The sequence below is a fragment of the Agelaius tricolor genome, unplaced genomic scaffold (assembly GCF_023055355.1).
Source record: "Agelaius tricolor isolate 1412-34295 unplaced genomic scaffold, bAgeTri1.0.p SCAF_11, whole genome shotgun sequence".
NCBI lineage: Eukaryota > Metazoa > Chordata > Aves > Passeriformes > Icteridae > Agelaius > Agelaius tricolor.
Genome location: NW_027269271.1, coordinates 29,000,533 through 29,012,500, shown reverse-complemented (window position 1 = coordinate 29,012,500; position 11,968 = coordinate 29,000,533). Strand labels below are relative to the sequence as shown.

At 47.2% G+C, this 11,968-nt stretch overlaps 1 protein-coding gene across 2 annotated transcripts in view; it reads left to right on the top strand.

Moving 5' to 3' along the window:
* The window catches only part of ITGB3BP (integrin subunit beta 3 binding protein), a 20,569-nt gene extending 10,293 nt beyond the window's left edge, over positions 1 to 10,276 (top strand). For both annotated transcript variants that reach the window (XM_071436917.1, XM_071436916.1), the window contains exons 4-9: positions 1 to 40; positions 781 to 859; positions 1,602 to 1,695; positions 2,793 to 2,852; positions 8,882 to 9,002; positions 9,381 to 10,276. The exon at positions 1 to 40 is cut by the window's left edge. In XM_071436917.1, coding sequence (XP_071293018.1) covers positions 1 to 40; positions 781 to 859; positions 1,602 to 1,695; positions 2,793 to 2,852; positions 8,882 to 8,991 — 383 coding nt within the window. In that variant the 3' untranslated portion in view covers positions 8,992 to 9,002; positions 9,381 to 10,276. The remainder of the gene's footprint in view (positions 41 to 780; positions 860 to 1,601; positions 1,696 to 2,792; positions 2,853 to 8,881; positions 9,003 to 9,380) is intronic.
* Positions 10,277 to 11,968: the final 1,692 nt, after the last annotated feature.

Here is an 11,968-nt window from a genome sequence, read left to right as displayed (position 1 = left end):
GCTTATCCAGGAGAGGGCAGCCTCAAACAGAGCACGACGTGTAAGTGCATTCGGTTTGGGGTTTGCTATGGCTGCAGGGCTGGGATTGCATCTCATTTTCACCACCAGACAACAACTGTGGTGTTTATTCACCTAAATATTAGCTTTGAAGTTGTGGCTCTTTATTTTCAGTATTGCAGTTGAACTCCCCGTTTGTTTCCCGGGGTTTTTGCCTCTGCTGGATGTTTTCCCACATCTTTAGGCTGAAATTCCTTCAGTGTGGGATAGTGTCTCCCAAGTAATGGAACTGGACAGATTGTTGGGATGACATGTAAACAGTGGAAAATAAAATATTAACATTACCGGTGTAAAACTGTAAATTGATTAATTGGGGGGTTCTTTTGTGATTCAGTGAATCCCTTGGTCAACACATCCAGCCTCATCTCTTAGTGACAGGAACCCGGAATTACAGAACAATTGGAGTAATTAGAGGCCTCATTGATATGGAAATGTTTGCATTCAATAATTCAGAATGTTTTTAAAAGGTTTGCAGGAGACCAGCAGTGACATTCAAATAAAAACGTGTCTAAAGCAACACCTACACTTAATATTCATGTGAACTTCCATACACTTAATTTTACAGATGGAAAATACATTGTCCAGTACACTGATACAAATCCTCACAGCTGAACTGGCTCCATCCCCATTCCAACGAGAAAAAACTCTGGGAAACATTGCAAACATGGATTTTCAGTGAGGGGGGATGTGGATAATTGGAATTGTTTTACCTTTTTTACACAGGTTCCTGCAACTGCACTCCCAAGTGACAAATTCCTTGCCCAGAATTCTGAAACTAAGAGCAAATCTGACAAGCCTGAAGGTCTGGTTTACACTGATTTGTCTTTTAAACTACTTCTAATACAGGATTTGAAAGCAAAATTAGGATTTTTTATGCAACATTTGACTTTGAAGGGGTAGGGAAACAAATAAAAGACTTGAAACCAGGCAAGTTGGACTTGGAAATCCAGAAAATGCAAACAAACTCAAAAACTTACTGGATTTTTTAAATTAGAAGAGTTACTTTTCCATATCCTCAGTTTTTAATTTGTACAGAAATAGAACAAATATGAAGTAGTTCTCAATTATTATTTAAAACTGTAAATATGAATTAACTGCATAGATTTTTATGTCTTTGAGGATTAAAGATCCTTTTGTGTTGAAGTGATTGTACCATTTAATTTAGCACTAAAGTATCATTATTTAATAGTCCAGTACATGTTAAAATGCAAATCACTGCTCTCTTTTTTTCCCCATTTTGTTTCCTGACTAAATTTAGCACAAGGTTCATTGCTGTACATCAATAGCTGAGAAATAATTCAGTGTATTCAGAGGACTGTGTTGATTTATTTCTTGTGGACAAGATTTTATTAAATAAAAAAAAAAAAAAAACAAACAAAAAAACCCCAATGATACTAATTGAAAATATTTTAATTGCAATATTTATTTAGAAAATGAGGAATTTAGAGCTTATGAACAATTTCCAAATTGGTTTTGGTGTGTTGTAGATATGGAGCAGATATTGGGAATGGGATTTAAGGATGATTTTAATTGTTGTTTTCCAGGCTTTGGAGGGCAGTAGAGAGCTGGAAAACATCCTTGGAGTCTCACACTCGTCCTGTGTCCTGAGTGCTGAGCTGCAGAAAACCCAAGCGCTGGGTGAGGAGAGCGTTCCGTACATTTATTTATCCCCTCGGAACATTTAGCAGGGATCACTCCAGATGTTCCCTTTGGTGCTCCCCAGCACTCAGGAAAATGCACTTCAAGTGTCCCTGTGCATCCAGCAGGGACATAAAAGCACACGGGGAGGGCAAGCCTGGAAAAGCAACACCTTTTCTTATGGAAATGCTCAGTAAATAGTTAGATACTTAGTGGGTGCTTAGGTGGGGATTAGGCTGAACGTTTGCACTTGGATTGCTCGGCCTTTCTTCTCCCCTTCCGAGGAAGTTGGTTGGTTTGTTTGTTTGTTTGCCTGTCAGCAGGATTAGGCTGAATATAAATTTCCAGGCTTTAAAAATCTCTATTCATGTGTCCTGAAATGATGGACATTCCAGATGCTTGTCCTGTTGGGATGAGGGCACTTCACAGCTGCCACATCTGAAATGCTTTTCCAAAGCAGCCCAGAGAGCAAACCTTGGGAGCCTGGATGCTGCTTTTTGCAGTTGGGAGCAGGTGGGCAGTAGAGCCACGGGTACCAGAGAAGATTTCTTGCCAGCCCCAGTGCAATGGAAGCATCACACGCTGGTGGTTCAGTCCCCATTTCTTCCCTGGCTTGGATTCCAAAGCTCATTCCATTCTCCTCCTGCATGGCCATGCCCTGCCCTGTTCCCACTGTAGTGCCACATCCTTTCTGGGCCACCTTGGAGTTACCTGGGCACAGTCTGGGTTTCATTGGGGTGGGACAGACAGACAGACAGACAGCCAGCCCAAAGGACAGCTCAGACCTCTTACTGCCACTCCTGTGCCCACTCCCATCCTGCATCCTTCCCCCATCTCTGAGTTAGGAACCATGGCAGCACTAGAAAAAAAAAACAAAACAAAACATTGGAACAAAATGTGGGATGAGGCTTGGAGGCAAAACTTGTCAGGATTCTCTGAATTCTGAAAATTCTTGTTAATTTTTTGAGCAGTTACATAGGCAAGAGGTTTTTTTTTTCCCTTGAAATGCTTTGAAAGTGAAGGAGGCAGCAGAGGTATTATTTTCTTTGAAAGCTCTGGGGCAACATTTGTTGATTTTGGATTTATTTCTTCACTAGTGAGTCAAGCAGAAAAACTGCAGCTGTTGAAAGCAAACCATGGAAAAGTCGCTGCCCGAGGTAAGAAACTCTTCATAACTCTGTGTAACAGATGCTTTGATTCCTTTTGCTTGATTTCTTTTCAGTCCTTTTCACTTGCAGTAAGGTGGGTAACCTGTAGGATATGAAAACAATGACAATCAAATGTGTTTCTTCTCAATGGTCTGCAAATGTAAATTGAATATTTGCTGCTGTTTTCATTGTGTTGGGTATTTCCCCATGAGACTGTGCAGGAGAAGGAATCCTTCATGGCCTTGCACTTGTGGCATGGTCCAGCAGGTTTCCCATACTTTTTGTAGATCCCAATTATCCTTGTTCTTCCTCATCCTCCTCCCTCCCACTGTGCTTTCAGTGTCACAGTCTTGCAGCAAAACCTTTTTCCCTTTGTGCATTTTGTGGGGTGTTTCACCCACTGTGGAATCCCAGCTCTGGGGTTTCTTCATGACCAGTGCTGTGGAAATATTGGAAGCTGGTGGAGTTCAATCCCCAGCTGCTTTAGTGCCTGGGCAGGAGGGAAGGGGACACACACAAGACAGTTTGGTTCCCTCACACTCAGTAAAAGCAGCAACCTTCCCCTGGGATATTCTGATATTTCTGTTACCTTCACATTTTCCATCTGAAAGCAGAGCAAACCCAGAGCCAGGAGCAGTGGTGGCATCTCTGCTGTGGGAATTCTCTTAAAGGACAGAAAATTGATCAAGCTTGGATTTGCTGGGCTGCAGCAGATCAGCTGCAGATGGAAAGGAGTTCCAGCCCTTGGGAGGGAATGGGGCTGATTTGAGCAGGTGCAGGTGCTGATTTACAGCCCCTGTGTCCTCCTGCTGCAGCCAGGGCTGGCAGCACTCACTGCTGCCCTTGTGCTCTGCTCCTTGCTGCTCACCACACACTCTGGAGCTCCAGCTCTGCTCCAGAAAGCAGCCCTGAGCCCCAAACACACATAGGTGAGAGATATTTTGTGAAGGGAGAGTGGAAAAGAGAATTCTGAGTTTAAGCTGAGCGATTTTGACGAAGTTCCAACATCAGCTTTGCTATCACAAAGAATAAATTCAATTTTGCAGTCTTGAACATGCAGTAGCGGGAGAGGCAGAGAAGTTTGTGATCAAAGAGAAGCATCTGTAGATGTTTTTCTTTGCCTTTTAGTTTCAGATGTGGGTTTTTCATAATTATTTTTAATTAGTTATGGCAAGGCTTAAAACTTATGACTGTTCTGTGGCTTGGTCCAGATGGAATGTCACATTATCATCACATGGTGAGGCATGAAATTTATTTACTTTACATAAACGACCTCCTCTAAAAACAACTTCATAGAGAACATTCCTGCCTCAATGGGCAGCCTTGTGCAGAGCTCACTTTATCATTTTGGGTGACCAGCATGGAAAAAGGGCATCATTGTTTGCCCATGACTCGAATTTACAGTAAACAAAATGTTTTTGAATAAAAAGTAAGCAAATTGTAAAACAACTGCCAAGAGATGAATCGAGTCGGTGTCTGGGAGTCCAAAATGTGCTGAGAATGGATGTGCAGGTTGGGATGTGCACATTTTGAAGGAAAATTTCATAGGTTTGGAGATTCCAGGAGTGAAGTTCCTAAAAGGGGAAGCTGCTCCAGCTGACTGTGACAAAGGACAGGGACACTTTGCTCCCCAAAGCCCTGACACAAACCATGGCTGCTGCCCATGGGAGTGCTCCAGAGATCAAATACTTGCAGTGCTGAGGAAAACTCTGGCCAGGCTGTGATGAAATAAAAAACATTTCCTTTGCTGTGGGGCTGTTCATCCTGCTGAGCCCAGGGGCAAATCTGATCCTCCCTGAGTTCTGAGCATTCCCAGCTTTCATGGTGGGGTGAACACAAGGGGCTGAGCTTGGTGCTCCTGGGGCAGTAGTGGTGGCTTTCCAGGACACTGATCAGGGCTCAGTGCATGGAATTTACTCCATGCCACTTGAAATCACTGATGAAAGCAAAGCTGAGAAATCAGCAACCAAAACTCCTGAGTTTCCACCTGCCAGTCCACTTCTGGAAACTGCATTTATTTTAAAACATAAATCCCCTTTCACAACCACTGCAGAATACAAACACATCCTTAATAATCAGAGCTCCTCCTTCAACCAGGTAAAAAGGTAAAAATACAGAATTCCACCATTTATTCCATTTGGTGGCAGTTTGAGTGCAGAATTTGGGTGTCCTAAGGCTGAACCACTTGGCTCTGGTGGTTGCTGGGGGTTTATTTTCACATCATTCTCAAATCCAGTGTAGCAGATTTGTTGACCTTTAGATGTACTTGTGTGTCTGCCCCACCTTTTCTTCCTCCTCCTTGGAGATCTTCTGAGGGAAAGGGGAATACAGCAGTGGATTTTTCCAACTGGAAAACCCTAACCTAAACACCACATTTATTTTCCTCAGGCCAGCTTTGTACTTACAGGGAAGAAATGCCATTGTCCCTTTGCTGGGAGAACTGAGTCTGGGAACTGGCTGAGCAAAAATTGTAACACTGGAGGGATCTGGCCTGGTTCCTCTGCCCTTCCCTGTGGAAGAACATCCCTGTTTGTGCTCCTGGGGCTTTCCTACCACCTCACCTGGGCAGGGCTGATCTCAGCTCCTCACTCAGTGGGGATTGTGGTTTGCCCACTTGGTGTCTTGGGCATGAAAAGCTGTTGGTGCTCAGGCTAGATTTGAATTCAGGTCTCCTCATTCTGTGGGTTTGAGTTTGTGCCCGTGGGAGTCCCTGCCAGAGGAGGGGAGAGAGAACAGATCCCAGTGAGCCCAGTGCCCCAGGCTGCATTTCCAGCACAGGTGAGGGGGAGAGGGAACAGATCCCAGTGAGCCCAGTGCCCCAGGCTGCATTTCCAGCACAGGTGAGGGGGAGAGGGAACAGATCCCAGTGAGCCCAGTGCCCCAGGCTGCATTTCCAGCACAGGTGAGGAGAGGAGGGAAGAGATCCCAGTGAGCCCAGTGCCCCAGGCTGCATTTCCAGCACAGGTGAGGAGAGGAGGGAACAGATCCCAGTGAGCCCAGTGCCCCAGGCTGCATTTCCAGCACAGGTGAGGAGAGAGAACAGATCCCAGTGAGCCCAGTGCCCCAGGCTGCATTTCCAGTACAGGTGAGATGGGGAGGGAACAGATCCCAGTGAGCCCAGTGCCCCAGGCTGCATTTCCCACACAGGTGAGATGGAGAGGGAACAGATCCCAGTGAGCCCAGTGCCCCAGGCTGCATTTCCCAGTACAGGTGAGGAGAGAGAACAGATCCCAGTGAGCCCAGTGCCCCAGGCTGCATTTCCAGCACAGGTGAGATGGGGAAGGAACAGATCCCAGTGAGCCCAGTGCCCCAGGCTGCATTTCCAGTACAGGTGGGATGGGGAGGGAACAGATCCCAGTGAGCCCAGTGCCCCAGGCTGCATTTCCAGTACAGGTGAGGAGGGGAGGGAACAGATCCCAGTGAGCCCAGTGCCCCAGGCTGCATTTCCAGTACAGGTGAGGAGAGAGAACAGATCCCAGTGAGCCCAGTGCCCCAGGCTGCATTTCCAGTACAGGTGGGATGGGGAGGGAACAGATCCCAGTGAGCCCAGTGCCCCAGGCTGCATTTCCAGCACAGGTGAGGAGAGGAGGGAACAGATCCCAGTGAGCCCAGTGCCCCAGGCTGCATTTCCAGTACAGGTGAGGAGGGGAGGGAACAGATCCCAGTGAGCCCAGTGCCCCAGGCTGCATTTCCAGTACAGGTGAGGAATTCTGTCCCCTGCCAGCCCCAGGAGCTGGGGCAGCTCCCCACTGCTCCTTCCCAGCAGGATTTGGGGCTGTGGGGCTGTACCCACCCCTGAATTTTCCCAAGAGCCCGAGACTGGAGGAGTCTGGGGTGTGGGCCCAGCAGCAGGAGGAGTTTTGGGATGGAAGGAGGGAGAGGGGCAGCTCCAGGGCTCTGCAGTGATGGAGCACCCTGGGCTATGCAGATGAAATATTAAGCCATTAACTGCAGTGGCAGATACAGAAATGCACATGAGACATATGACTGGAGGCCCCAGACAAGTACACAGAGAACTGTCAACCTGCATTTTAGATTTAGGTGTCAGCCCCATTTATTCACAGATTTCACCCTTGTTTTTACACTCTATTTTCCTACGTGCCTTTTTAGAGATGCAACAGCTATGAATTTTTAATTCTGGTGGATCTAGTTTAGAGTATTAAGCTTAATGAAAAATTCACAAGAATTGTAGTTCTTCCAACATGTAGCAGCTCCTACATGAGAATAAATACTGCTTTCTCCCATGAATATAATTATTTTAAATAAAAAAGAAAAGAAACATTAGTTTGGACTCACTTAGTAGCAATTATATGTTTAAGAGGTGTAAATAACTTGCTATCCAGACATTACAAATATCCAGGTGCTCTGTATGTGCTGATGACAACAAAATTGAAAAGAAAGACTGTAATAATTCTGACTGGTTTTCTCTGCAGAAGATATTGATTATTTGTGTGTGGTGAGAGATTTGGAAAATTCAATTAAAGGAGTTGTGCAAAGGTTTCATAAATTTCCCCAGTACAGCGTGTACACAGACATTGCTGCGTATTAAATCAATGCAGCACTTCACAATATATTTTCTTTGAAACATAAAAATAAATAACATTTAAACAGTTCTGCTTACTACAGAAACAAATTTTATTTTCTGTGAAGCATTTAGTCATGTGCTATCACTGACTCATACACATTTGCCAGCTGTAACAAATTTTATAGACGTTTTCTCCAGAGACATAGCTCATATACTATGAATTTTTAAATGAGCAAATGGTGAAGAAGGGATGTCAGCAATATAAAAATTGATCAGTTAAAAGATAAAAGCATAAGTAAAGAGATTTGTATGGTAGTCTTAATAGGTTTTATTAAATAAAAATACTATAAAAAGACAGTAATGAATAGACTGAAGGTTTTAACTGTGGTTGAGGTGGAGAAAAATTATTCTGGCACATTTAGTAGAAGATTGGTTTTATATCACCCGGCAGGTGAACATTTTTTTTCTCTCTGCTTTTTAGATCTGTAAATGTTTTAGAGCAGCCAAAGTTGGGAGAGGCTGGTGGGGGAACTTGGAGGGGAAAGGAAACTTGGGAAGACTGAGCCCTTTTAGTGCCTGTGTGGTCCAAGGGCAGCTCCAGGTTAGCCCAGGGGCAGGTGCTGGTGTGGAGTCACTCCCTGGCAGTGGGAGATCCCTGGGATCACAGGGTGCCAGCTGGGGAGAGCTGAGGAGGCCCTGCCCCAGCAGCCCCGTGGCTGTGGGCTCTGCTGCCCTCCCCAGCTGGGTTTCTGTGCAGCTGAGAGGCTCAGGCTGCTGGAAATGCCCTTTGTGTGTTCAGCACCATCCTGAATTCTCCCTCAAACAGCCCGGAGCCAGCAGCCCTGGGGGTGTCCAGCAGAGCTGCTCATCTGCTGCAGGGACATTTGGCACCCTGGCACTCACAGGCACCTGCACCCAGAGCCTTCCCACGTGTTCCCATCCCCTGAGTTCCTTCCTGTCCCTGCACACTTTTCCTGTGCCTGTCCCAGGCACCTGCTCACCCTCACCTGGCCTGGCCCTGCCCAGCTGCAGCCCCAGGTGTGGGTGATCCAGGGGTGGCTGTGGGTGATCCACAGATGGCTGTGGGTGATGCAGGGGTGGCTGTGAGTGATCCAGGGGTGGCTATGAGTGATCCAGGGATGGCTCTGGGTGACCCAGGAGTGGGAGTTCCCCTGCTGCAATCCCTGATTGGGCTCTACTGGCACAGCCCTTGGGGATTCTTATTTATTCTTTTATTATTGATAGCAAAAGGCAGCACCAGCTTCTCATCCTGGCAGCACATTCAGTTCTGCTTTGCCATCACTGCCAGTGATGGATCTCAGGTGCAGCCACTCACCAGTACAAGCTCTGAAATCCCTGCTGAGACACCGTGGGTGAAGGAAAAGGGGTGCTGGGTTCTTTAACCACCACAGCAATTATTTAACTGGTGTGTGAGGCAGGATTTGCACAAATTCTGCCATCACACCCCTGTTGTCTATCACACACTACATTTCTGTGTTTTCCTTGTTCACAGAGCACATCCAGGCTGGGGGTGCTGCATTGCTCGCCTCATTCCTGGACAGAAGGAAGGAGCCCCTGGGCCTGCTCCAGGCCACACCCAGCACCAAGGCACAGCCAGAGTGACCAGGACCAAGGTACTTCTTGTAAACGCTGTGCAGAGAGCCCTGGGATTCCTGCAGGCTGCCCTGAGGGAATCAGGTGTTCTCCACCCCTGGGGTTGTTCCTGGTTTGTGGAGTGCTGTGACAAAGAGCTTCTCTAGAAGCTCTGCTCCTCCACTGTAACATCCTGTGCTGTTTCTCCTCAACTTGTTGCTGCTTTGGTCACTTGTCCTTGTTCCTCAAAACGTCCCCAAATGTCCCTGCAGCCCCAGGCAGAGGGGTTGGTGCCCTGCCTTGCCTGAGGCTCTGTGTGTTTTACTGGACACCACATCCATAACTCCAAACAGATCCCATGCACGATGATGCTGCTGTCTAATTGCTATTTATTTTAGTCATTCCTCATCTCCCCACAGGCATTATGTGAAAAATGCATTCCACATCAACCCAAACTTCTCCATCTGCTGGACTGGACTTAAAAGGAGCGAAGAGCTGAGTGTAAACCAATCTCCCCAGCAAATCCCAGCTGGGGAGCGCTCGCTGTGCCGGGCAGGTGCACGTCCAGATAACATTTCTGGCATCTATTTCAACTTAACAATGTGCACAAGCAGATAATCTCAATGTAAATAATCCACCCCGGGTGCTGTGCAGCCCTGTGCCCTGGGGCTGGTGCTGTGTGGTGCTCTGGGCTCTGCAGGGCTTCTCCAGCACTGCCTGGCCTCTGGGGCTGGAGGGAGCCCTGCAGTGCCAGCAGTTCATTATTCCCACCCTGGATGTGTTTGAGTTGTTTGCAAACATTTCCCTGGTGGTGCTGCCATGGCTGGGGACGGATCTGTCACCCACAGGAGGCTTTCTCTAAAGTCAACCCCAGCCCCAGGGTAAAGAGGCCTCAGCCTCTGACCCAGCACTAACACACAGGGCTCTGGTAACGTTTGCTTTTAGGTCAACGTTTGAGTTTAGTTTTGGCATTTAATGCTGTTTTATATAAACCAACCTTTTTTATAAACCAGCTGCTTTTCTCTTTCCTTCTCCTCAGCCCCACCCCTACAGCCAAGTGAATCCCCTGCCTCTCAAATCCTTGCAATTTCAATCCTGAAAAAGTGCAGTAAAACTATTTATTCTTAATAAAGTCCAGCATAAACACAAACACTTGAATGTCCTTTCTACCACTGCAAAGTCCCATCCTCAAATAAACTGATTTTTACAAGTAAAATTCTGAGCACCAGCATGATAAAGGTGTTCAGGGTGTGGCTGAGCACGCACACGCTCAAGTTTGGGAGATTTTAATTAATAAAAATGATTTTGCACTTCACTGCCTGTGCAGTCTGACTGGGAAGAAGGTTAGGAAGTGTTTGAGGGAATTGTGGCAGCTGTTCCCATTTCCCCTGCTCTGCCAGCCTTTCAGCTGGGGGTGGTTGTGTGTGTGTGAGGTGCCCCAGCCCTGCCTTTGCAGGCTGAGGGTCCCTGAGCCAGCCAGAGTTTCTGTAACCTCTGGAGCTGGCAATTAAATAATTACTGATCTGAGAAGAGTCTGGAACCAACCGTGCTGCTCTAAATCCAGCTGTTCTGGGCAGCCCTGCAAGAGCAGCATCAAACCTGTTCAGGAACCCTGAGCAAAGCAGCAGCGAGGCTCAGCAGAACTGCCCCCGGCTGATACTAAACCGGGCATTTCTAGGGAGATGGGAGCTGCACAGCAGAGCAGGACAGGCCCCATGCACAGCCCAGCCTTGAGCCCTGTGTCTTTGACCTCCTGCTGGACCAGGCTCTGGCCTCTGAAGCAGCTGGGGCTGTTAAGAACCATTTCCAGTTCCACACAAGGTGGATCGGGTGACTCTCACTTTATCACCCCCTGAGGCCACCTCAAGGACAAAGGAAAGGGATACACCCAAAACTAATGTTTGGCTACGGGAAGGACGGCCCGGGCTCTGCTGGGGCTAATGAGAGCCGGGCCCCTCTGCTCCCATCCACGCTCATGGTCCTGTCCCACGGTACAGCCCTTCCTCAGGCAGCCCTTCCTCAGGCAGCCCTTCCTCGGGGACAGCACGGTGGGTTTGGGGTTTCACAGCCTCTGGAGACAAAGATTCCCATTTTGTGTTCCTTTTTTGTCCCCTCAGCCCACACTTGCAGAAAGGCCGTGCTGTGGGCAGAGCTCTTGCATGCCACAGTTAAGAGTCAGACCTAGAAAATGCTAAATCCTTGTGAAAAGATGGAAGTTTTGTTGTTTTATAAGGAGTAGCATAGGGAAACCAAATATCCTTCTATTTCCTCTCCAGAGCCCCTTTTCCATTCTCTCTGAGCTGCCAGGGGGGCAGTGTTGCCTGGGGGTATTTTTTCCACAACAAATAAGCCTGGAAAAAAGTGCACAAATACACTGAGCTTGTGGGACTGCAGTGCCAGGGCTCAGGACCGGCCCAGCTGGAAGTTCCCAGAACAGCTGATTCACACACTGAGGCTGAGGGCAGTGACAGCCTGGAATGTGACAGGGGAAGCCTTTAAACAAGGGGGGGCTCTTCTTTTATATTTATATATAGATACAGGAAAAAAAAGGGTAGACTGACTCCTAATTAAACTATACAACCCTAAATTGCTTTATGATTTATTTTCTTCCTCCATGCTTTGTTATGTTTATAATTATTAATCAATTTGTATTTTCTGAATTATTGGCTTTGGAGGCTGAGCTGTGCCTGGGGAGAAATTGCAGAGTTGAGTTCAGTTTACATCTCCAAATTGCTGTGCAATTTAATAAGGGGTTTGGGTATTTTCAAACTGCACTGCAGCACCTCCACTTTTATTGCAGTAGAACCAAAAGTTTTGGCTTTTCAGTCGTATTCAAGAGACGTGCAGCAGTTTTAGAGCCACACCAGAGCAGCTGACCCCCAGCAAAGGGGGACGGTGACTGATGCCACAAACCAGGTTTGGTTTGTGACAGTGACTGATGCATAAAGCAATTCAGCACCACAACTTCAGTGCTGCCAGGCACAAGTTTACACTTTACCTGCACTAC